Here is a 25,351-nt window from a genome sequence, read left to right on the forward strand (position 1 = left end):
GGGTTACACATAACATAACAGCACATTCCTAAAATCTGGCTCTTTAAATAAATAAAGCGGCTGTATGATATTCACTGTTATTTCCATCCTAACATGCTGCTGCAGAGAATGGGAGAACTTGTAAGTATTTGCCATCCTTAGTGAGATATTCTGTATATGCTCTGAGCAGCAAAAAGAGTGATCTGTTATCTTACCTCAGTGTGGCCGAATGTTTTTGCCATCAGGAACCAGACAGACCTGAGGCGTATGCATACAGCGATGCGGCTCAATGAGGTCATCACCAAGAAGTCCAAGGAGGCAAAGCTTGTTCTGCTCAACATGCCGGGACCACCCAAGAACCGCGTGGGCGATGAAAACTGTATCCTTCGTAAAACACAGAACATTTACTCTGACTGGACACATAGGTTCAGTGGAGTTCAGGTCCTTATTCAATCACAGAAGGGAATACTTTTGAAGCAGGGCAGCATTAAAAAATAAACTAATAATTACTTTATTTATGAATAAATTAAAGCTCTGGTATTAACAAAGTGAAAATAAAGGTAGGGCAAGGATTACGTTGACACAAGAAAAGGAAAATGCATTTAGAAGAACAGACATCTTGCACTGTATCACATGTTAGAGATGTAATTGCACCTGCGGGATTAATGAAACCTTTTGCTCCTCCACACTTACTGAAAAAAGAGATGGTCAGGATTTTCTGGGATGGATTAAGCCTTCTGTTGGCTACTTATATTGTCAATAAAAAAGAAGGCTGCTAGTGGACAGACATTTTACTCACAACATCAACAAAGTTTGATGATGTTTTTGTCTGTTTTCCTTTGTTTGTTTTGTGTCATTTGACACTTCAGATATTGGAAACCTCCCGCTTCACTGCATGTTTTAACATAATGCTTGGTGTCACACCTTCTTTTCTTTTTTTCTTTTTTTTACTTTCCTTCACTGTGATCGTCTCTCAGACATGGAGTTCCTCGAGGTGCTCACTGAGGGTCTCAATCGGGTCCTCCTGGTGCGCGGCGGGGGACGTGAGGTCATCACCATTTACTCCTGAAGGGCTTTCAACTGCACCCACACAGACTTTACCCTCTCCTACCTCTGTGTCGTTTCAGGAAAAAAAAAAATCCCCCCTCACCCTCCTTTTGTATATTTAACCTTTTAATGGTTACGCAGAGAATGATGCAGCAGGCTCTGTTCTCGACTTGTCAGCTGATTACGACAGATGGTTAGTTCTTTCAGAGCAAACACGTCTAAACACTTTACCTTTTTTTGATATGTAAGAGTAACGTTTTGTCCTTTTTGCTTTGACCCTTGTCATTTGTAAAGAGGGGTGTTTTAACTATTTTCTTTAATTTATTATTGTTATTTATGTATTTATTCATTTTATCATGTCCGTCTTTGTCCTGGTTTTTTTCTCCTTGTCTTTCATTGTTTGTTTTTTTGTCTTTAGTGTAAAAACGGTGGAAGAAGAGGTTTGCCCATTCAATACATTTACATCATCAACTGGAAATGTAGGAATACATCACATATACAAAACAAAAGTGGAAGGCTTATATGTATACAATATATCATAAATTCCCCAAAACATACAGTACATAGAGCAACTGGATCCATTAGGTTTACCACTACTTTCCTATTTTTTTTAAATCTCATTTTACTGCCCAAAGTCTATTTACCATCTATGTCAATGATGATATGTGGGATTTGCAGTTTACGCTCCAACCATAAACAATGTTCTCATTCCAGTCTCATCTTTTATTATGGCAGGGATTTATCCATTTGTTTGTTTGTAAATTGAGCTTCACAGAACTAACAGAACTAAAAAGACAATGACTCGGTGTAGATTATCATGATCCCTAACCCGATTGTTTACTTCATTATCCCCACAGCTGGATGTGGATCATAAAGACGCACATACACACGTTACATACACAATGTATGTGTCTCACTGTATTTCCAGGGAGCTCATTTTTTTTTCCATATTTACAATTTATTAAAATGTAAAACATAATTTATTATATTTATTTGCTCGTTTCGGTGTATCATTACAACAAACATATTTCAAGGGAATTATGTTAAAAAAAAACATTTTTTTTAAAGTACAACATTTGATGTGAAGTTAAATATTTTTAATGAAAATCAGTAAAAGACATCTATCAGTAAAATCATATATCAGAAGTTTTAACAGAGAGTATTTATTTTTATATAATTGTTAAGACAAAAGCTTTAGATACATTTTATTCTAATCATTTTAAATGTAATGCCGCGTTATCCGTTACTTCATTATACACTATAATCTAATCCAACAGAACATGTATAGTTTAGAATAAAGTATGGAAGCAAAGCTTTTAATAGTATTAGTTGATGATCTAACTTTTTGTCCCTGAACAGATTTTAAAGAGTATGATTGTTTATATTTAATCTTCACCTTTAATATATATTTCAACATTGGACAAATAAATTCTGCATCAACTTCTAGAATGAGAAATCCATAGCATTTAGTATGCTCCCCCAGGTTATCATAAGACTTGTAAGTACTCTGACTTCCTTTAGATTAATTATATAAATATATCATTAATTATATAAATATATCATTTATAACGTTGTTGGATATTCCTCACCTCATGACACACGTCTTTTTTCTGTATATGTGTACATTTTCATGTTTCCTTTATTCCTCTGAAAAGTAACTATTGTTGATGTTGTTTTTTTTGTTTGACTCTTATAAAGGCATCGCAGTCCTCCAGTCGATTTATCAGTCACTGGTCTGCAGACGTTTAGAGTTACAGTTTTAGACTGAAGTGTGCTTCTCTGTGTCTGTATGCTGTGTGTGCGTGAACCTGACTGAGTGAACACAGTAAATGTCATTGAAGAGCGGGAAGATGAGACATCTGTACATAGATCTGTGATTTTAGGTTTAGAGACAACAAGTGTAATCTGTGTTAATACACTTTTTATAGATATAAAAATCGAAGGTTTGGATTGTCCTTTAACACATATTTAGTTAATTTTGTTCTATTAAGTCTCATGCAATTATTAATGATGAGTGGATGAAGAAACCAGATCAAATGTTGGCGCAATGCAATAAATTAAATAATTTTAATACAACTGCAATTCTGTTTATTGTTGTTTTTTTATGTCAAACAGTTTGAGGTCAAAGAGTTTTGTTAATATTTGAATAATTATTTTCAAATGTCAACTGTCTTTTTCAGCATCACTCATCCCGGCAGTCAATAAGAAAGACTTTGTGAACGCTAAACGTTTAAAGGGCACAACTCTAATTTCAGTTTGTTACATGTGCAAGGCTGTCACTTTGATTTTTATGTTTTAGAACATCAAATTGTACTCAATGTGAGAGGAAGTATTGATTTTAAGTAATAGGAAACAAGTTACCAGATTGATTGATTGATTGATTGATTGATTGATTGATTGATTGATTGATTGATTGATTGATTGATTGATTGATTGATTGATTGATTGATTGATTGATTGATTGATTGATTATTGATTGAAACTGACTTGCTGGTGGCATTGACGTTAAATGTCAGAGGCATCAGGACCAGTTAAAGCATTTTTTGAATGTCAGTAAAAAAATGTCAGTAAAAAAATGTGATAACAAAATATGGCTCAACACTGTGTGTGAGGTTTGGATTGATTTCTCCACTGCACCTTGAACAAAAGCAAAAAAAAAACCCTTTTATCAGCTGCAGAGTTAAGAGAAAGATAACTCTTTATCACAGCTAATTTCTTAGAAAAAGTGCTAACTTCATGAAAACTTTTTTTTCCGTATTTCTTCATCTGCCCTGTCAATAATACTCTTTTCTGAACTTTGATTTGTAGTCTGAAAGAACAATTCGAACTCTGATCGAACCCATTAAGGACAGAATTATAGGAATATTTAAATTATTATTTCAATGAAGGTCTATCAAATGTGTTTTTATGATACTAATCTTTATCAGGGAAACCCCCTTTTGTTGTTAACACTTGTAAACAGTAAGGTGGGCACACTTTATCAAACTGGCCAATGGGGATTTGCATTGTGCAGACCACAGAAATGCTGACGTATCACGACAGTTACAGATCTTTTACAATGGCCAAAGTCCTCACAGCAGGTTTTCTCTCTGAGCTGAACATTGCAAGCTTGTTTGTTTTTTTCGAGAGAGGCTTCACCAAGGCCCCTGAACTGTCTTATCTACACAGAGATAAACCTTACTGCAAAAGAAATGACTGCCATTTGCTCCAACGAGATATCAAGATGAAGACGCAGTCGGCCAGCCTTCGGCTGAAGTTACCATTGTTTGTTTTTGTTATAGAGGTGGTTATGGTCACCTTGTATGCTGCTTTTGTCACCTACGATGAGCATGCAGACGCCAGATTTCAGACTAACAAGACCAACCCCATGGACAATGCAGTGTACAAGGACTACCCTTTTTTTACCGACATACAGGTCATGATATTCATCGGCTTTGGCAGCCTACTGGCTTTTTTCCGATTGTATGGCTTTGGAGGGATGGTTTTTAACTTCCTCACAGCTACTTTTGCAATCCAGTGGGCCATTTTGGTGCAGGGATACTTCCAGTTCAGCCATGACGGTAAGATCCACCTCGGAGTGATCAACCTTATAAATGCAGAGTTCGCCTGTGCTGTGGTGCTGATATCTTTCGGGGCAGTGCTGGGAAAGACCAGTCCATTGCAACTTCTGGTCATGGCCTTGTTGGAGGTGCCGGTGTTTGCTGTAACAGAATGGGTTGTGCTCAAGTATCTGAAGATCAATGATGCTGGAGGTTCTATTCTCATCCACCTCTTTGCATGTTATTTCGGCTTGGGCGTGACTTTTGTTCTGTACAGGCCTTGCTTAAATGAGGGCCATGCAAAGGAGAACACCAGCTACCAGTCTGACATCCTCGCCTTGATGGGGACTTTGTTTCTCTGGGTGTTCTGGCCTTCCTTCAACTCAGCATTAGCCCTGAAAGGAGACGACCAGCACAGAGCCATCCTGCACACCTTCATCGGCCTCAGCGCCTCCACGCTCACAGCTTTCGCTCTCTCTGCCATGCTGAACAAGAACGGTAAGCTCACCATGGCCGATATTCAGAATGTGACCCTGGCTGGAGGCGTGACTGTTGGAGCATCTGTGGATATGATGATAACTCCTGCAGCTGCATATGCTTTGGGTATGATGGGCTGCACAGCCTGCATGCTGGGATATAAGTACCTGAGCCCCTTCCTAGCACGGCGCTTCAGGATCCAGGATCAGTGTGGGATACACAATTTGCACGGTCTAACAGGACTTATATCTTGTGCTGCAGGGATATGTGCAATACTGATGGCTAGTGAGGAGGTTTATGGCCCCAGTTTCTATGAGATCTTTGCTCATAGAGCGCCAGTGGAAGGAGACCCAAAGCTGCAGGAGCTCCAGATGTTGATTCCAGGTTTACAGCCAGGGTTGGGGAGGACAGCTCAGGAACAGGCTCTCTTTCAGGTTGCAGCTGTGGTCTCCACCATTGGAGTGTCAGCGTTTGGTGGACTCCTCACAGGCTGCGTTTTGAAGATGCCCTACCTCTCACCTCCATCAGATGATTTGTGTTTTGACGATGAGCTGTTTTTTGAAGTCCCTCCTGACTATGACTCACCCCTTAGACTGAAAAACATAGTGACAATGAATGATTCAACTGACTAACTGCAAAAGAATTGTGTGACTATTTGAAAGGTTTATATTCATTACAATGTAAATAAGTTGACGTCAATGATAATCATTTTTATCATTGATATCAGTCCAGCACTGTTGAATAAATCTAGTAGTGGTGTTATTTATTGTCCTACAGGCACAAATGTAACATAATGAATGTTAGGGCACTCATGGGCAATTCTAATCAAGTACCTGGAGTAAAATAATTATTTTTAAAGGGATGACTTATTGAGCCATGTCATTGCCTACATGTACCAAGATCATCTAATGCATTTCTTTAGATTCCCATGTGTTGCCATTGTTTACTGCCAGATCATTAACAAGTGAGAATGCTGAGCTGATTGAGAGCTGACATTTTAGAGTGGCTTGTAATCTGCAGTTGAATGCAGATATGTGTTTAAAAACATTTAATAAAGCTAAATTGTTAAGAATTGCATTATGGCTGACTGTATTCTGCCCCTTTTGCTCTCCACAGTTTTCCTTCATATACAGCTAATGACCTCTTCAATGCTTGTGGATGATACTATACAAAAAAAGACACACATTTCTAGTTCTGCTGCCAAGGATGACTTATTTTTTTCTTTGCAGACTCTATAGATAAAAATAAAAGCAAAGGTGGGGACCACAGATCCAAGCTGAAAACAACCTGGTTTTGAAGCTCACCAAACTGAACTTCGAGACACAGAGAACATCAGCCACAACTGCATGCATCTTTTTTTTTTACTATAAATCTGATTGGGATAGATGGAGGTACAATTTAAAAGCAGCTCAGAGTACCTTTACAGAGTGTGCAAATTATATTTTAATTTGTTTAATTATGGTTAAAATAAACATTACAAGGTAAAAGTGAGAGGAGGACATAGAGACAATAGACAAACAATGTAGCCTACAATACAAACAGTGAGGGTTACTGTAATGTATGGATGATAGGACAGGTCTGGGATTTAGAGATATAATACTGGTAGATGAGCAAAGGAGGGGAGAGGGGGAATATATATATATATATATATATATATATATATATATATATATATATATATATATATATATATATATAGAACAAAATAAGAAATTATGAATTATTGTAATAGATCAATTGGTATTTTGGTTGAGTATGAACTGAAGTAATGATATCCATCAGTGTAAAGTAGATCTGGAACAGTTTTCATCTTCAAATTTTAATGTTTATATGTTACAAACTCAAACTGTGAAGAGGGAGAATAAACATAAACAAACAAGGCTTCAAATTTCTACCTTAAAATTGATGAGGATAATTTACTTGAGATCCAACCTCCTGATTCATGGTTAACACACATGGGCATTAGGGTTGACGTCTTTATTAAGGGGGCATTTACTCTAAACTAACAAAGAATGGAAGTTATCTGCCAGAACAAAAAAATGTATGAACAATATTTTAAAAAATTATTTAAAAATCAAATAATAAACAATAAAATAATGTAACAATATAGGCTAGCTATTACGCATGATACAGATGGGCACCCAATTTCTTGAAATATAAAGGACACACAAAGAAAGATTGGGATGTGTGTATGTGATGCTCTAAAATGTGTTTTTAAGCTTCGAAACATTTCATTTAAAAATCTCTGAGAGTTATTATATAGCCTAGGCTACGTTTTTGTTGTTTCTTTTTAAACTAAAATGTATATTGATCATAGACTCCTGTAAACCATACAATTTAACAGTTAAGAGTGGTGTTCTAATAATGGTAATAATAATAATAACAATGGTTTAAAGTTTTAGAGGACATTTTTAGATTCAGTTCACCACAGACTGTAAGCGTGGTAAAAAAAAAAGAGAGTTTCAGAAAAAGAGCGTTGTAATGCTCATAAGCGCCAGTAGGTGGCAGTAAGGAGAACACACATGTTGCCGCTGCCGTAAAAAAAAACACTCAATGTACAGGAAGACAACGAAGAAGAAGGAAGGCGAGCATTTTGATACCAGGCCAAATCCTGCTACAGATACTTGCTAACAGAGGAAAAAGGTTATATAACATCGACAATTTTGATAACATCCTAGCTTTCTGTGATCTGCCTAGAAGGAAGCGTCGAAACGCATCTCTTCACTTGCACATTTCCCGTGATTTCTTGACGTCGGTACATCATTTCATCGATTTAAAACGGTAACGTCGATGTTTGCTAAAAAGCTAGCTTGCTGCCGCGGAAACGCCATATTGGCTCTACGGTTAACTTAGCGCTTGTTTTCCAACCGTGAAACCTGGCCTTGCTGCAAACAATTGAAAGTAGTTAGTCTCAACCTGGTTCGTTTATGCGCATATCTAATGGTTTATTTGCATTCATGTATGTCGTAGTTTCACCTAGCGCAGTGGTAAACTATTAAAAACAGGGGTCATGAAAACACGGAGACCTTCTCGATGTGGCTAGTTAGCGTTAGCATCGTGTTTACTGCAACGCGTGTTTGATCACACAAAGTCAATTATGTTGATCATCAAACTAAATGAAAACGTCGGCCTCACAGCGTTGTTGAATCTTTGTCATTAATAGTGGCACATAAAGCCCGGCCTCTTTCACTTAAATGTAACTATAATGGAGTTTGTGGTTCATATATTCGGACATCTTGCGGAAGTTGGGGGGAAACTCTTGTACACACTCCGTCTGGCTACGTATTCGTTTCCATTTGACTAGATTTAAGATGCAATTACTAGATTTTTGTAAGCTCTTATTCACTGACTAACATTTAGGATTATGTCCTAACACACTTACATTTGAGGTTTGTGTGAAACACAGTATCAATAGTGTGATCTGTATACAAGGGTTTAATTCATTTAGATTTCCAAGCAGCTTCCTTTGCTTTAATGTAACTGTGTATATGTGCATGTAAACAATATTCATTGTCCCTGTTTTCCCCCCCCACAGGGTAATCATGGCTGATGATTTTGACGTTGAGGCCATGCTGGAGGCACCATACAGAAAGGTGGGTTGAAGATTAGAGATATGAGGCCTGTTTCACTGTTATGATTTACTCTTTGAGTCCTTTATATCTGTGTCAAAGTTTTCTTGAATGTTGTGTGGTGTTATTGAGTATTTAAAACGCAATACAGAATTATAAATAAATCCACATCTATCTCTCTTTATAGACTTCCCTAATGATATCTCACCTCTACTCCCATGAATTCATCTTTGATTCCACTGTGAACTGTGAAAAAAAGGAAGGTAGTTATTGTGCACATACTGATGTACTGTGGTTCACCTTAGGACTAAAAGAGATTCAACCTAGAACATCCAATTCGTATTCGGTTACAAAAAAAGGTGAATGCCAGTGGTTGATAAGCCCATCCTTACCTATTCAGCAAAGGAGGCAGTATTCAGATTTACAATTGGCCCACCAATCCTGAATCTCAAAGTGTAGTCCCAATCGAGATTAAAACTGGAAGATCTGAAGAAAAGGGGATAATCATTTCACTGTGTCTTTGAAAGAAATTTTTCATACTGTCAAACCGCCATTATCAGATGTAAATGTGCCTAGAAACATTATTTATCCAAATGAATCCTGATTGATATTGAAATGTTTTTGGACCAAACTTTAATTTTGACATTCCAACATTCGGTTTGAATTCCAAACTATTCAGCTGCAAAGCTTCGTTATATTAACACAGTTTCCATGTCATGATTTGAATGCAAAATACAGATGCATTATATTTTTATTTTCTGTGTAAACATGAATACTGCCTCTTTGCATTAGCCAGTTGTAATGTGAATAAGCATCTTGATTTTTGCATGCTTCAGAATACCACAGATATTGATATATTACTTAATTGACTGTCAAAGAGATACTTTTTTTCTATCTAGCATTGTTTTATAAAGTAACTTTCAGTAGTCAGTACTTCCTTAAGTCAAAAGACTGGAGATATTACCTGTTATATTAGAAAACTCAAGATAATAGAAGTGTAACACATAGCTGAATTAATTGATTTATCTAACTTTTATTCATTTATTTTCATGGGCGTCAATATTACTAAGAAGTGTGAATCCCTGTTTGCTTCAGGGCAAGATGTGTGACAGAGGTGGCATCGAGCTCTTACAGTCCAAGAACGAAAATGGGTGAAGATCACTGGACTGACATCAACCACACAGGATCTCTTTTAGTGGTCGTGGGCCGTGCGTGGTCACATGATTAGAGAAATAGTGGCATGGGTACGGCCTATTAGGAGGGAAATGGTGGAGATGATCTGACTACTTGAAAAGTCCCCTGCACTCTGCTAATGTTGGATACCCCCCCTTAACTTTGCTTTTTTTAGCTCTAAGTACTATGCAGTAAAAAACAGGAGGGGGATGGGAAGCTATTGGGGTGGTGGACGGACACTGTCCAGACATGACAGTAGGAATTTTAAAGTATTATTAATTGAATATATTCTGCATTTTCTCTTGTCCCACCCCACCCCCTTTACCTTGACGACTTGAAATGTCTCATCTACGTCCTCATGATGTTCTTCTATGAACCTTGCTTAGGATGAGATCAAGTCCTCTCATGCAAACGGACATGAAGACTCGAGCAAGAAGTAAGTTTTTAAATATTTATATCAGCTTCATATCTTTGAACTACACAGTCAAACGTTTAATCTTAACACAGTTTTTCACTTTGCAAAACTAAGTGTATTCATTTGTTTTAGGAAAAGGAGGAGCCGGAGCAAGAGCCGTAGCCCAGGCTCTAGGAAGAAAAGAAGCAAGAGCAGAGACAAAAAGAAAAATAAGAAGAGGAGCAAGAGCCGAGAAAGAAAACGAAGCCGCAGCAGAGAGCGACATCGCAGTGGCTCCCGAAGCAAGGAACGTTCCGGACGGTACAGAGCACGCAAGAGCCCCATGTAAGTGACCCCTTTAACATTGATGGCATGTACATTCAGTTTCACTGTTAGTTTCTTAGAGTCAAATTCAGCCCTGCTACAACATCCATTTCTACTTGGCTCACATTGTCTATATAGGCAGAATGTGATTGTACTTTTTATAAGGAGTTCATAGTCAGAGATGTTGTTGTACTAGACTCTATTATATTAAGAGTTGTATCTAAATTTGAACTCATTATTTACATAGAGGAGAAAGGCAAGATATTAGAAATGCAGTCCAGTCTTCACCACATTTTACGGTGCCAGCTTAAAAAATTTAAGGTTTATTGAAGTGTCCCTAGAAAGCATGGCAGTGTGCAGTTAGTGTCCTAAATCAGAAGCTACGAAGTGGAAGTCAGCCATCATTAATCTTGTCTATTGTTCATAGTACTTCTGTTCGTGGGAGACCCAGTAGTAGTTTTTTTTTTTTTGCTTCAGTAGACATCACATCCTGCTTCTTTGTTTACTTTAGCCGGAAACGAACCAAAAGTCGGAGCCCCCCTTTCAAAAAAGAAAAGAGTCCCATCAGGTGAGATCAACGTTTATGGCACTACATTTTTGGCTTTGTCTTTTTATAGTCTTCTGATTTGTAATGAATACATAATTTCACACATTATTTACAAGCTTGACTTATTGAACCCAGATGCCTTCTATAATGTTTTTTTTTAATTTTTTTTTTTATAAGACAACCCATTGACAATCTAACACCAGAGGAGAGGGATGCCCGCACAGTTTTCTGTATGCAGCTCGCTGCCAGAATCCGAGCTCGAGACTTGGAAGACTTCTTCTCAGCTGTTGGAAAAGTCAGTTGGTTTCCATGTTATAATCGCATCAAATGTTGCAGGTCTGAGTATGGAAATGATCTCTAAAATGTTCTGGTTTTCTTTGTAGGTAAGAGACGTCAGGATGATCTCGGACAGAAACTCCAGGAGGTCAAAGGGCATTGCATACATAGAGTTTGTGGAGGCTTCATCTGTACCACTGGCAATTGGATTGACTGGACAGAGGCTTTTAGGAGTGCCCATCATCGTCCAGGCCTCTCAGGTCATGGTAACTTCATCTAAGTATAACTTCTACTGGACTATTTCTACCCGATGTGACCGAACATAAAAATAGACCGCTGCCATGCTGTCTGCATGGGACAGAGGACTGTCAGTGACCCAAACACTGAGCGGCCAAGTCTTCAGTTCATGAAATCTAAGATGAAATGTTTGGAATTATCCAACAAACAGTGCTGGGTGTGAAGAGCACTGTGTAAAATGTAAACAATAAGCCCCTGGGATAAAGCAGGTCACATTGGGCTGGGTCACATTCAATATTTCTAAACAAGTATGCCGAATTAAAATAACTACATTCCCTTTCAAATGTGATTACAGGCAGAGAAAAACAGAGCAGCAGCAGCTGCAAATAATCTACAGAAGGGCAGCTCAGGTCCAATGCGCCTGTATGTGGGATCGCTGCATTTCAACATAACTGAAGAAATGCTTCGAGGGATCTTTGAACCGTTTGGGAAGGTCAGGAACGAGTTCCAATATAAATTATACATCTCTTCCATTTTTTTGTAGGACCATTGCTTACATTTCATTTGTCTTTAAGATTGAGGGAATCCAGCTGATGATGGACAGCGAGACGGGACGGTCCAAAGGATATGGCTTCATATCGGTACCTAAAGTGTTCATATATCACACATTCTGCTTATGTCGTAGCAGGTAGTGGGATTCTAACTCGTGGTTTTTCAAAAGTTTGCAGATGCAGAATGTGCAAAAAAGGCTTTGGAGCAACTGAATGGCTTTGAGCTGGCGGGGCGTCCGATGAAAGTGGGGCATGTTACAGAGCGCTCCGACTCATCGACAGCTAGCTCTTTCCTGGACAACGACGAGTTGGAGAGGACCGGCATCGACCTTGGCACAACTGGGCGTCTGCAGCTCATGGCTCGACTAGCAGAGGGTTCGTTATAACTGCACCCGTTTGTATGTTTTTAGAAGAAAGGCCCAAGAAAGTATACTCTTGTCGTTTTCTCACAGGAACATTATTTTAGATATTCTAAAACAAGTGTTCTACTCAACAAAACGTCTCTGCTAGTAACCCCTACCCTTTCACTAAACACGTTTTTGTTTTTTTTAATGACCAGTCAATCATATGGCTGTCACTTTATTTGATATTTGAGCCGTCCAATCATTAAATATACTGTCTCAGTGCATAATGCCTTGGGGTTCGAACATTACCGTATCGTGTTAAAAATTTGTTGAATTGAAAAACTGACAGGCCTAGTCAATGAACAGAACAAAACTTTTCCCATTTAAAATAAATGATTTACAGAAAGGAGACCGATTCTCATTCAGCTGTGGTCTGTTTTCTTAATATCTTCTCTGTTAGTGTCATGAACGACTGTAATGGTTTGATCATTTTAAATTAACCTGCACTCAAAGGTCTCATTCCCATCCCTTCACAGGAACTGGTCTGAAGATTCCTCCTGCTGCTCAGCAGGCCCTGCAGATGACCGGCTCCATACCCTTTGGAAACATCACTGCTCCACCAGGTACGTGTAGGGAGGGTTGGTTGATACACCGTGCAATATCTGTTTAACACAGTTCATCTTGTACATTCATAATGTAAATATTGTTTTATCTTGTACATATCTTAGTATAGTAGTCTTACTCTGTACTTATTGGTTATTTTATTTCATACTGCTGTATTGTGTTAAGAGCAACGGTAACAACCGAATTTCTCCCTGGGATTAATAAAGTATTCTTGATTCTGAGTACTCGGTGGAAATTCAACGACACATTTTTCATTATTATTCTGTTTGTTTCAGCTGTTCCAACTCCAGCTCCAAGCCAAGCCTTGAACCTCCCATCACAGCCGCTGGCCACACACTGCCTACAGCTATCCAACCTGTTCAACCCACAATCGTAAGTACCTTTTAGCCTTATATTTTACAAGCTGGTCATTCTTAGTTGGAAGACCTCATTTTAGCTTTAACTGTTTAATAGACATAATTTGACTTGATAATGCTTCCATCTTTCACATTTAAATCAGTCTGAGAAGAGATTATGGTGGCCTGTATGCAGGTCAGCAAACCTGCTTTGCATCCAGAGCACATTGGATTGTTAACATTGACATGTTTTTTAGGGAAAATGATCCCACCTGGGCCATCGAGATCCAGGACGATGTCATTGAGGAGTGCAACAAACATGGAGGAATTGTTCACATTTATGTTGATAAAAACTCTGCTCAAGTAAGTACAGTCAAACAGTCACTTAACTTGGCCTGGTGGGGGTGTACATGTAGGTAAAAACTGTGTGATAGGGCATGGAGTTCAATTTTGTGATATTGTCTGTTCTGTGTTTTTCAAAGGGTAATGTGTACGTGAAGTGTCCCTCAATACCAGCAGCAATGGCAACTGTTAACGCACTTCATGGACGCTGGTTTGCAGGTTTGTTAACTTTCTTTGTTTTTTAATCTCTGAAATGCATCAAATGAACCAGAATTTGTGTAAGATAATTTTTCTTCTTTTCCTCCCAGGAAAAATGATTACAGCTGCCTATGTTCCTTTACCAACCTACCACAACCTTTTCCCTGATTCAGTAACAGCGAAGCAGCTTCTAATGCCAGCACGTCGATGATCTGATACAAGCTTATGAAAGTCCGTGTATATACATTTGTTTGCATTCATGAAAATGTCATTGAAACCGGCGCATTGAAATTAGTTGGCTGTGTGTAATAAAAGTTGCCTCACGTTAATGTGTTCACCATTGAAAATAGGCATTTTCTTTTGAGCTGCATTTCAGAATTTTGTGGGTTTGTGTTGTAAAACTACCACTGAGAAGTAATCTGCAGGTATCTATTGGTCGAAGTTTTTAAATATTACTGTCTTATCTGCTTGTTTCAAATCAACTGTTTTAGATTTAAAATAAATTGCAAAGGAATACAGAAACATGTTGGGTTGATAGGCCTTAAATGCCAAAAGTATATCAATGTCATGAATAATCCTTTGTAACTTTTTACAGCCATAATTTCATTTTTTGTATGAAGGCTCCCAATAAACTTTGGCAGATTTGACATTTCAGTGTTGTTTCTCACACCAGGTTTAGTGCACTTGATACCAAAGTCTGAATGTCAGAATTGAACCACACTTCTCTTGCCATCACTCATTTCAGGAAATATCTCTTGAACATACTCAGTGGAAACTCGAATTGCAGTACCTACTGCAAATACATTCAAACTGATTTAATGGCCCTTATCAAAGTAGAATAATGTAGCTGGAAAGGGCTGGTGGGGCCCATTGTGGTTGATGGGGGGGAACACTGCCCACAAATGTGACTCAAGACCTCTGAACTACAGAAAGGCAAAGGATATGCGATAGATGTCCTCCACAACCAATACAGTGAGATTTGTGTATTAATATGAAACGTTGAACTTGTGTGCTTAACAAATGACAAAGACAGTTTGATGCATATACTGTAAACTTTTATCTTCTAACAAAAGATATTAGAACAAAATAGCTTTAACTTTACAAATCTTTCTGTCAATTTAATCCACATAGAAATGATTTTTTCGATTTTTTTTTTTTTTTTTTTAAATCTTCCTCCAAAAAGTTGCTGACATCTGAGGAAAAATGACATGATTAAAATTTAAGTGAAGACATTCAATGCTTTCAAATAAGCACACTTTCTATGAAAAACAGCTATGCAGGACTCTTCATGAACATGTCAAATAGTGACGATCACACAAGGACATACTTAACAACTGAGGCCTAAGCTTTAACTTTTACCAGCACCGATAATAAACTTGAGTTGTAAACAGTGAGGCTCTACAAAAGTCAATGCTTACTTGAAAGAACCTTTACTTCTTAGGAGAGCAATCCTTCACCTGGTGGGCTTGCAAGACAGCGATCGCCTCATCCACCTGACCAATGAGAGGGGAAAAAAACAGTCTTATAGCACCACGCAGAGGAAAAAACTGGCCTAGCTCTGATCCAAGTGTAGATCAGGAGAGCCTATCTAAAATGTCCCTGCAAGTTTTTAGTTTTATATTTGAAAGACAAATCACAGCATTTAACACTCAACTCTGCAGCAGTTTTAAGATTAAAACTGAAGTGTGGAGGGTGAGCAAGAGGCCAGTAAAAATATATATATATATATACATTTTAAAAATACCTGGTTTACTTTAAGTTGATTCAGACAAGACTTACTCAGATATTTTGAACTTGAAAATTGTTGAGGTGAAGATAAAAAAAACAAGAAACTATAACATTTGTTTTTAGGCCAATAGTGGCCGGAGTCTTATAACCTGCCGAAGCTCTGCACAGAAACGGAAGATGAGAGAAGATAAACATATTTATGCCTTAGCGTGCAGGGACTCGGGCGACTCCAACATGTGAAGCAGCTCAGAGTTGTCTATCTCCAGCAGCATCCCTGTGATTTTTCCAGCCAGGTTTGGGTGAAGAGAATGGATCAGAGGGTACAGTCTCTCTCCTGCATTATCACAGCACAAAGAGAGAGGGTGAACAGCTAAATGAACAAGAAGCATGAATCTTCATTGGAGGAAATAGAAGGAGGGGAAACAAAATCAAGCAATGCCCGCACCAAGAAGCTGTTTCTGATCCATGGGTTGAGCTGCAGCCAGCAGTGAGGCGGTGAGCGGCTCTTGGCCTTGAATGTGAACCTGCTGCTCAATCACAGGAGCAGGAATGACCTGAAGACATTGTGGAGAAAAGTTCAAACAGTTATCTTTTCCTGCAATATTACAAACCTTTCAACAACGAGCTACCAAGCAATATTTACTGAAACATAATACTGCTTAAAGCAGTTTCTTTTCAGCTCATCAAAGTAAGTTTTTTTTGTTTTGTTCATTTGAATATATGCTTTATTTTTCAGGTTTGCTAGCATAACCACTAATAACTTTGATTCTTTATTAAATATTTAATTAAAAAAAAGTCTGCCTCAGCATATATTTTTACACTTTAAATAAAAATTCAAAAAGGTACTGTGTGGTGTTTTTTTATCCACGTTTGTTGGTGTGCATGATGCAAAGGATGCAGGCCATGCACACTAACAGAGCTGCATAGAGCACAGCCAGTCAGTCCTACTGCAACTAAATAATCCCATGCCACCTTAAAGCATCTCATCAAAGAGCAACTATACAGAAGAACCAGTTTGTAAAACAGCTGTAACTGAAATCAGATGCAATCGTTTGATTCTTGTTGAACTCTCCCTGAGCCTGTAAAACTATTTCTAAAGTTAATGTAAATGTTTAGTTTAACCTGAAAAAATGATGCTGTCTCAAGGAAAGCAGGAGCAAATATACAAATAACTAATGACATCCAAAAGACTGAGTTGCATCGTTGACCCTGGTATCAAGTTATGAAATTAAATCCTTCCCCAGACACCATGTTATTAAAATGATCTGAAAGCTAGGAGGATGAACACTAAGAGAGGTAGTTAGCCAGCATTAGCCAAGAGAAGAACTGTCCTGTTATTAAATTAATTAATTTGAACAAAGCTTTGTTACCAAGAAAACTCGACAACAGACCCTTGATGGGTTTCAGCATCAGACTGCAGTACCTGTAGCCTGGTCATGGGCGCAGGTATAGTAACAACCTGCGTGACGTTTCTCACAGCAGACGAGTACTTGTACTGGCCACTTCTGGTCACACCAGGCACATCAGTACGCCCCCCCACAGTCTGAGTCCCGATGTTATCTGAATAAAGACACTGCATGGATCAGATACCACCATCCACTGAAAGGTCCCATGTTTGAAGGATTGAGCTCATCATGTTGTCGTTGTTGTGCTTGTACTTACTTGTCTTCTGCGACGAGCTGATGATGCGGGGAGCCTGAGTGGAAGCCTGTCGGACTGTGGCGATTGGGTTGGATCCACGACGGGGAACAGAGGTACCAGCATACTGGGCTGGGTAGGGTCCTTAAAACGGAGGAGACAACATTGACACACAATGCATATTTACATATGTGCAGATAAAACAAGTGAGCCATTCACCCTGCACTCTGGGTGGTTGTCCTGTCCATCGAGGTACCGGTCTCATGTTGCTGACGGCATTGTGGTTGTAGAAGGAGCGAGCTGGAGGCTGGAAGTTAAAATATACGTTTATGGAACAACAATGCAAATATTGAGAGGAAATTCAAAAGACATTACACTTGTAATATCACATTGCACAACATGTGTCATTTAAAAATGATGTGAAATACATCCACAGCCCCATTCAGAGGGATTTATTTATGATTTATATAATATTTCATACAGCAGCTTTTGAAGCCTTAGATATAGAATTTCTGTGATACCTGTGGTACAGTCATGTAGTATCCGCCCTGATGATATGAGTCTATTATGGGGCTGGTCATGGTCCTCAAGGAAGCAAGTCTCTGCATGTATTTATTGGTCAGGATGGCTTTACGCTCCTCCCTCCTCTGAGCAAGAGCCACATACAGCGGCTTGGTGGCAACGATCCTCCCATTCATTTCAGTGACTGCTTTAGTCGCTTCCTCAGGTGAGGAGAAGCACACGAAGCCAAAGCCTTTGCTCTGTGAGCCATCAGTCATGACCTTCAGGAAACAAAGACAACCGTGTTCATAGTAGGAGGTACGGGCATTTAAACCGGACAGTTGTACATTTTAGTAAAGATAACAGCCATCTAAAATCATTACACACCTTCGCACTGGTGATGGTACCATAAGGAGCAAACTCCTTCCTGAGTCTCTCATCATCTATGCCATCGTCTAAGTTCTTCACATACAGATTCACCCCCTGGAATCACAAAGAGAAACTAGTAATAGGTTTTACTTTCCCCATCTCGGGCCGCCCCCCTAATATAAATGGTAGGGGAAACACTGCTGCCATACAAATAAAAGCACCTGATAGCGCTGGATGCGGTCCTGTTTGATCTGGTCAAACTTGCGCTTGAGCTCTCCCTGACGCTCCAGTCGCTTCTGAGCCCGACCAGCGAAGATGGTTTTCCCATTGATCTCCTTTCCATTCATTTCATCAACTGCCTAAAGAAACAAGAGGAGAAGTGCCATGTTACAGAAGAGAGACGTAGAACTGTATAAAGACAACTTTTTTTATCCTCACATAATCTAAAACGTGTGGCCCTTTTGTAGTCACAAGCTCTCTTAAGGCCAGTTCAGAGTGAATATTCCCAACGAGATGCATTCACACTTACAGCTGATGGCAATGCATTGGTGAACAGCATTTTTAAATAGGGATGTGCAGGTTATTTGTTATCACCCTCGGCAGTCCTTCAACAAATTCTCAATATTTTCACATGTTGAAGCTCAATGCTGGTCAAATGCTAAGCTCAAACTGAAACGCAGACACCTGCCACTAGATGGATTTGAACCCATAAACTGGCAGCAGCTCTGGTAACTGGGCCTACTCTCCCCACTCTACTATCCAGATATAAACAAGCGCAGTGCATGGATAGCATCTCATAGGAGCATCTCACCTGGTAGTATTTTGGTCAGTAAATTGAGATAAAAATGTATGTAGGCTGTGTCAGGTTAAACTGCCACTGCCATATCACCCAGAGCGATACGTAACCACATCCAGAACAGGCATGTGGATGTTAACCTGCATGGACCAGAGGCTTGTTTGTTTACCCAATGACAATTCAAACAAATTGTTCTCAATTTCAATTGTTGTCTGACCTTTAGACTCATCTGTTAGTCTGAATTTCACTTTCTGTTTGACCGACTAGGAAATGACTATTACTCCCTATTCTTAAACCTGTCACTCTATTCCAGATTGACAGAGACTATTGCCTGACAGTTTCACGTTTGAAACCACAAAGAGCACAGAGCTGCAGGTCTGTCTTTTTGTGTGGGGGAAGGGCAGAGATATGAATACAAAGCAGAAAGGCAGAGCTGCAGGGTGAAAGATGCCTTTTTGCCTTAGGATTTTTTAGGCTGAACAACAAGTAAGTAGCAGGAGAGTCAAATGTCCCTGAGTTATTCACTAAAATGTTGGAGAAGCTCAAACCAGAGATACAAAGCAAAAAAATATATATCCAGAACAAAAACTCCAGTGGGAAGCTTCCCTTGTCTTTGTAAATCCACTGTGTATCTGGGCGTTTAGTTTGAGACTCCAAGTCTTGATGTAACTTCTGATCTGTAAACAATAATCCAGGATCTCATGGTTGTCCGTGAATAGTGTTGGAATAATTTGCACTTTGTTTTTTTTTTGCCAGTGAAGTAAAGCTAACATGACAGTAAAAGAAAGAGCAGCATTTCAGCTCCACCCTTTATATCAACTCAATGAACTGCCTCTGCTGGCTGGTATCCAGGGCACACAGTCTACCTTCTGAGCATCCTCGTGGTTAGCATAGTTAACAAAGCCAAATCCTCGTGAGCGTCCCCTCTCGTCCCTCATCACACGCACACTGAGAGTCCTCCCTGAGAGAAACAGTACAAGCAAGCCAGTGACTGTCTGATATGCAAAAAAACATTTCAACACAACTTTATTGAGCACTGGGAAGAATCGAGAAGTTCAAAATCGTGCTCTCTTACCAAATGAAGAGAAGACTTCCTTGAGTTTCTCATCAGAGTAGTCTTCACCAAAGTTTTTGATGTAGACGTTGGTGAACTTCATAGCTTTGGTGCCAAACTCCACTTCTCTTTCCTTGCGGGATTTGAAGTGGCCAACAAAACTACAGACAACATCCAACCCATCACCAAGGCAACAACAATGAGAAAGTAAGTTAAAATCTTGATGGTCTGCAATGTGGAAAGGTGTCTTCTGTCTTAGGCTTCAGCACACAGCATTAAATAAAACAAGACAATATATGAGGAAGGACATAAAGAACACGACAGCAACAAAGGAATATAGAGCTGGGCGACAAGTTGATTCAATCAATTCATTTCACTTCCTGTTTTGTGTCAATATTCAATCTGGAAATAAGAGGCCCATGATAACTATCACCATACAGCAATTCTGCAAGAACTGACGTGTTGGAATTGTTTGAAAGAAACCACAATATCCGAGTAACTCTAGAATAAACAATACCTCTAAATATTGTTATTTGATGTTAGGGTCCTCGATTATTATGATTCACCCTTTTACTTCTTTTTACTGCTGCCCGACATTATCCCACTGTCTGCTTCATCTTCTTTTATCCCGCTGTCAACATCCTTTGCCAATTGTTGTCCATTCACGTTACCTCCATCGGGGCGCCACCATGAGGAGTTATTAAGTTGTTACGAGGAGAGGTTAATTAGAAATCTGTTTAGAGTGGTCGTTTCTAGATTTTAAACATTGATATTAGGCACCAGTGACTAGATAATTCTATAACACAAGTCAGGACAATGATATTTCCTATACCCATATTTTATCTAACCCCTAATGGAGAAATATGTTAGTGCTATAAAAAGTTGCGTAGCCATAGACTTAAACCTAAGTTCCCCCTGTGCATATATACAAGCCTAATCAGCGAGAGTGATTCATGTTTTGTTGCATTTGTGAAACAGGTTCAACACGACCACATGGGATGTGGCATGTGTCCATTCTTTAAGCATAGAAAAAAAGTAATATTTACTTTTTTTTAAAGAAATTTTGATTTTGTTTTTACAACCTTATGGCCCAGCCCTACAACACAACTTAAAGACATGGCAGTGACATACAGTATAACGTATGACAGAACTTTGAACTTTGAACAGATCTTTTTTTCTCTCAAACAATCTGCACTCTATCAACATGACAGCTTTCTTATGATCGGATTTGTCTGTTTTGTCTTAAATTAAAACACAGAACACAACAAACCTAGACACAGATCCTTCCTACTCACTGACCTAATCAGGGACAAATGACATTTTTTCCCCAGGAAACAGGCCTTTGCGTTGACAATGCCAGATTCCAAATGAAAACCTGTCTTTCGACTGAGTGAAAAAAACAACAACACATGAAATAGTCATCTGCACAAAGTCTGTGACTTCTTGAAGAGTCAACAGTAATCATTCATTTATATTGTTAACATTCATAAATTCTACACTAACTCTTCTCCTCAACTTGTTGGTATAATCTTACCATCTCAGCGTTTCTAAGTATTTACTTTACTCACACTTTCCTATCATTCAGCAGCATCCCGTTCATTGTGTCAATGGCCCGGTTTGCAGCCTCGTGAGTCTCAAAGTGAACAAAGCCATAGCCTTTGGATCCTTTCTCATCACAAACCACCTATAAAAAAAAAATAAAACACTAAGAGCTTTGTTCCATAAAATATCCCCTTGTATTCGAGTTGTAGATATGGATTCTTGTGTCAATGTGGGTGATATAAAGCCTCACTTAAGTTAGCTACCAGGGTTTTTCCTGGCTCAGAATGGGCCTTTGGGGGGTGACTATACGCTCTGTAGTAAACGTTCGACCCATGTATTACAGTGTAGTCTACAAGTCTGTATTACCTTATTTGACAGAAATCTGTGCATTTCCTGTTATTTCTGACCATTTTATAAATAATATTATCATTATGCTTAAGTTACAGAAACCCCAATTAAATCTGGTAAAGAATTTTTTTTTTATTGCAACAGTGAAACAGGGGAGGAGAGGGATTTTGAGGGAGAGGGGTGTAATGAGATTGAGAGAGGGGAGGTCACATCCTGCCAGTGCATTTCACCCTCTTTCTATGATGGCTGCTCTTTTCCTTTAAATTGTGTTTTCGTTTTACATACACATTTGTTTAAGTACATTTATTTGAGTTACTAAGGTATTATGTCAAATAATCACAGATTTAAGTCACAGATAATTTGGATCATTTGATCAGATCAGGAAATTGAGAAATAATAAAAATATATTTGCTGGCTATAACGCAGCGCTGTTTGACAGTCTGTGTGGAGAAGTTCACAGACTACAGCTGGCTGACGTTATGATCGTTAAGTTATTGATTGTTGATAAAAGCAGACACGGTGGAAGTGAACGGAGGAAAGTTGAACGTGCGTTCACGACTCAGTCCATACAGATCGCGGATCAACCGTGTTCCGTTGCACAGTTGCACTACAAGTAAACAGGTGCGCGCGGTGGTTGGCGTTCCGTTGTGTGTGTGCGTTTACAGCCATGTATGTTGGTGTGTCTCGTCTCGACGTGCCCCCGCGATGACCCGTCTGCAGACAGCAGAGGAGCAGGGACAAGTAGCCGCAGCTACGTCATACGCGGTTTAGTATAGTTTTAACCTGACTGTTCGGATAAATATTTACCACCATGAAGTGCACTGCTCTTTGAAATTAAAATCAACTCACATTTAGCGCTTGTGGGTGTCAGCGGAGCGTCCGAAACCAGTCAAAAGAAACGAACAGTCAATCAGCTGGCTATCCAGCGTGAGCCGCATGCGTAAATGGACGAGAGGGGAGATGAGTGCTAGAAGTCAGAGACGAAAATATATGTTCTGCTTGTTCAACAGTCATTTGATGTATTGATATTTTTAACATACATTCAGAGAGGATTTGATTTGCAATTTGAATCGTCTTTTTTTTCTTTTGGTGCTCGTGATTTTCCTTTGACGCTGGGTAAAACCTCTTTGGGGGGCGCCACAGAATTCTCTATGCAGGAAAAACCCTGGCTACTATTATGTCAATACGAGATAATCATCATGTTCAGACTGAATATTCTTGTTGTACAACTGTTTGTTTTATAAATGTAAAACAGTTCATTGCACATTTCCTCAGTGTGTTTTTTCATCATATTTTATAAGAATTTGGCACATCAGGATATATTCAAACATTAAAAAACGGTATTATTGTTGTTCATGTTATTAAATGAACAACATTGGATTTCTATTCAAATTTTACCCTCCCATTGTATTTTCAAACAAGATACATTTTTGATACCATATTATCCCTAAAATTGTAAAAACAAAATATATGTATATTGCTGTTTGAGACCAGGCGTTTCAATAACCATGCGTAGACAAGAGATGACACAGCCCCTTACCTTGCAGGACAGGATATTTCCAAAAGCTGAAAAGGTGTCGTACAGTGCCTTGTTGTCAATGGACTCGTCCATGTTCTTGATAAAGATGTTCCCCACACCAGACTTCCTGAGTCCCGGGTCACGCTGAGACCACATTATCCGGATAGGCCGGCCCTTAATGACATCGTAGTTCATTGTATCGAGGGCGCACTCGGCTAGGAAAAACATTTATTTATAATATCATAACATATATTAAGAATAATATATATCATCACATCAAGACATTGTATCATCTCTGTGAAGGATGCATATCGTGAATCAATAAAAAAAAAGGTTTGATCCACAACTGCTCTTTCTGTGAAGTGTCTTGAAAAGATTTGTTATGAGTGAGCATTAAACAAAGATTGATTTTCAGTGTTTTATATCAGTTAATCCATTTACACAATCATCTCTGGATCATGACAACATCCAGCCTTTTCAAGGTTTTTGTTTATATTTATTTCAGAGAATTTAGTCTTCAACATCATATGTTAGAAGTTTTTGTACGAGAGCCTGGGTGACTGATGTTACACAGTGGCTATTCCAGTGTATTACAGCATATTTTATAGCATCTGCAAAGCAATAAACGCCTGCAGAATATGTAATGGATTTGTGCACAATGGGTACTGTACCATCTGCTGGTTGCTGGAAGTTAATGTAGGCATATCCCAGGGATCTGCGGGTGATGATGTCACGGCACACACGGATTGACATGATGGGTCCAGCGGGAGAGAATTTCTGGTACAGCATGGCCTCCGTTACATCTGGATGCAGATCCCCGACATACAAAGAGGCCAGGGGATAGGATTGTCCAGTGCTGTTCATCTTGGGTAATAGCTAGTTCAAGAAAGAAGAATAGTTGTGTTTTTAATAGTACTTAAATCATAAAGCTTGTTTGTTTATGGTATTAAGAAACGAACATGTATCTTTCATCATGACTGAATCTTTTATGAGTGGTAAATACACTTCATACCCTAAGTTACATTCAGTGTAAACCTTTTATAGCAGCTCTTGAACTACCGTTCTGAACATTATCTTATTCTGTTTATGTAGATTAAATTGTATTTTATTTTCCCAAGACCACAGTGATATTAGTGATTTCTTCCTCTCTGAAGGCAATAACTACATAAGGAAACATGTACTTTACATCAAGTCTCTGAAACAGCCTTTAAAGTCTGTATTTATTTATGATGTGCCACTGTTGGTTAGTATTTTCTTGGACACTACAGTGTCAGTTAAAGTGGCCAGCAAAAATAATAATGAGACAAGAGGAGGTTGCAAATATGGCTAAAGAGATTCATAGGGTCATAGGTCAAATAAATTAACATGAACTAATGCTTCTTAAGTTAGCTTTCAATCAAACTAGGTTCACAGTAAAAATGAATTCCAACATTTAAAACTTTAAATTAAGGTTTAAAAAAAAATATTAATTGGCTTTTTACCAAAAACATTAGCTTGGAAAAGCTGGCTACAGCTAGCTAAATATGTCCATGCACTTGATAAGACACTTCGCTAGTGTGTGATGCCGACGAAGCAGCAAAAGAATTGACAAACACGGGAATCGCAAAAACAATGCTCTACTTACAGCTTTAAGCTTAATTTGTCTATGAGTTGAAATTCTGATGTGTGATTTTTCAATGTAGCAGGTCGTGAGCGCCGTTTAATTTCACATGGGCGGGAAGTTGTTTTCGTTTAATTAAGACCGTAGAACACCTGCATCTGTCCTCCGCGCAGCGTTATCAGACCGAAATTTAAGGGTAGTGATCTAACTACTGTAACACACCGCGATGAAATATAGTTCTCGCGGATTAAGGCTAAAATCTATTTTATTTCGCCCTCTAGTGGTAATATACGTCGATAC

General features: G+C 38.8%; 4 protein-coding genes across 14 annotated transcripts in view; 3 read left to right on the plus strand and 1 right to left on the minus strand.

Moving 5' to 3' along the window:
* The window catches only part of slc12a5b (solute carrier family 12 member 5b), a 35,849-nt gene extending 32,741 nt beyond the window's left edge, over positions 1 to 3,108 (plus strand). For 3 of the 5 annotated variants that reach the window (XM_061057045.1, XM_061057043.1, XM_061057048.1), the window contains 3 exons: positions 106 to 120; positions 225 to 358; positions 957 to 3,108. In XM_061057045.1, coding sequence (XP_060913028.1) covers positions 106 to 120; positions 225 to 358; positions 957 to 1,048 — 241 coding nt within the window. In that variant the 3' untranslated portion in view covers positions 1,049 to 3,108. The remainder of the gene's footprint in view (positions 1 to 105; positions 121 to 224; positions 359 to 956) is intronic. The other 2 variants (XM_061057044.1, XM_061057046.1) reach the window with 1 other exon arrangement.
* Positions 3,109 to 3,870: 762 nt separating this feature from the next.
* On the plus strand, positions 3,871 to 6,107 carry rh50 (Rh50-like protein). Its single transcript, XM_061057049.1, has one exon. The coding sequence runs from the start codon at positions 4,019 to 4,021 to the stop codon at positions 5,672 to 5,674; it is 1,656 nt and encodes a 551-aa protein (XP_060913032.1). The 5' UTR covers positions 3,871 to 4,018; the 3' UTR covers positions 5,675 to 6,107.
* A 1,478-nt stretch (positions 6,108 to 7,585) lies between these two features.
* On the plus strand, positions 7,586 to 14,603 carry rbm39b (RNA binding motif protein 39b). Of its 6 annotated transcripts, XM_061057054.1 has the most exons (16): positions 8,571 to 8,635; positions 8,799 to 8,874; positions 9,707 to 9,855; positions 10,171 to 10,220; positions 10,332 to 10,523; positions 11,014 to 11,070; positions 11,227 to 11,344; positions 11,433 to 11,591; positions 11,918 to 12,055; positions 12,138 to 12,203; positions 12,284 to 12,488; positions 12,994 to 13,080; positions 13,357 to 13,453; positions 13,674 to 13,779; positions 13,899 to 13,977; positions 14,067 to 14,603. In XM_061057054.1, the coding sequence occupies exons 3-16, from the start codon at positions 9,832 to 9,834 to the stop codon at positions 14,165 to 14,167; spliced, it is 1,479 nt and encodes a 492-aa protein (XP_060913037.1). In that variant the 5' UTR covers positions 8,571 to 8,635; positions 8,799 to 8,874; positions 9,707 to 9,831; the 3' UTR covers positions 14,168 to 14,603. The 6 variants fall into 6 exon arrangements, with proteins under 6 accessions (XP_060913033.1, XP_060913034.1, XP_060913037.1 ...); XM_061057050.1 differs by lacking the exons at positions 8,799 to 8,874; positions 9,707 to 9,855 and adding an exon at positions 7,586 to 7,682 and having other exon boundaries at positions 8,576 to 8,635; XM_061057051.1 differs by lacking the exons at positions 8,799 to 8,874; positions 9,707 to 9,855 and adding an exon at positions 7,586 to 7,682 and having other exon boundaries at positions 8,576 to 8,635; positions 11,433 to 11,585.
* Positions 14,604 to 14,989: 386 nt separating this feature from the next.
* pabpc1l (poly(A) binding protein, cytoplasmic 1-like) lies at positions 14,990 to 25,325 on the minus strand. 2 transcript variants are annotated; one of them, XM_061057057.1, is made up of 17 exons: positions 25,076 to 25,325; positions 24,123 to 24,327; positions 23,473 to 23,666; positions 21,611 to 21,726; positions 21,342 to 21,428; positions 20,064 to 20,203; positions 19,855 to 19,949; positions 18,414 to 18,551; positions 18,211 to 18,306; positions 17,844 to 18,104; positions 17,542 to 17,629; positions 17,347 to 17,466; positions 17,108 to 17,244; positions 16,130 to 16,238; positions 15,888 to 16,018; positions 15,375 to 15,449; positions 14,990 to 15,149 (listed from the first exon to the last, which is right to left on the minus strand). In XM_061057057.1, the coding sequence occupies exons 2-16, from the start codon at positions 24,313 to 24,315 to the stop codon at positions 15,387 to 15,389; spliced, it is 1,968 nt and encodes a 655-aa protein (XP_060913040.1). In that variant the 5' UTR covers positions 24,316 to 24,327; positions 25,076 to 25,325; the 3' UTR covers positions 14,990 to 15,149; positions 15,375 to 15,386. The 2 variants fall into 2 exon arrangements, with proteins under 2 accessions (XP_060913040.1, XP_060913041.1); XM_061057058.1 differs by lacking the exon at positions 21,342 to 21,428.
* Between the last annotated feature and the right edge of the window lie 26 nt (positions 25,326 to 25,351).

The sequence above is a fragment of the Labrus mixtus genome, chromosome 15, assembly GCF_963584025.1.
Source record: "Labrus mixtus chromosome 15, fLabMix1.1, whole genome shotgun sequence".
In the NCBI taxonomy this organism is placed as follows: Eukaryota; Metazoa; Chordata; class Actinopteri; order Labriformes; family Labridae; genus Labrus; species Labrus mixtus.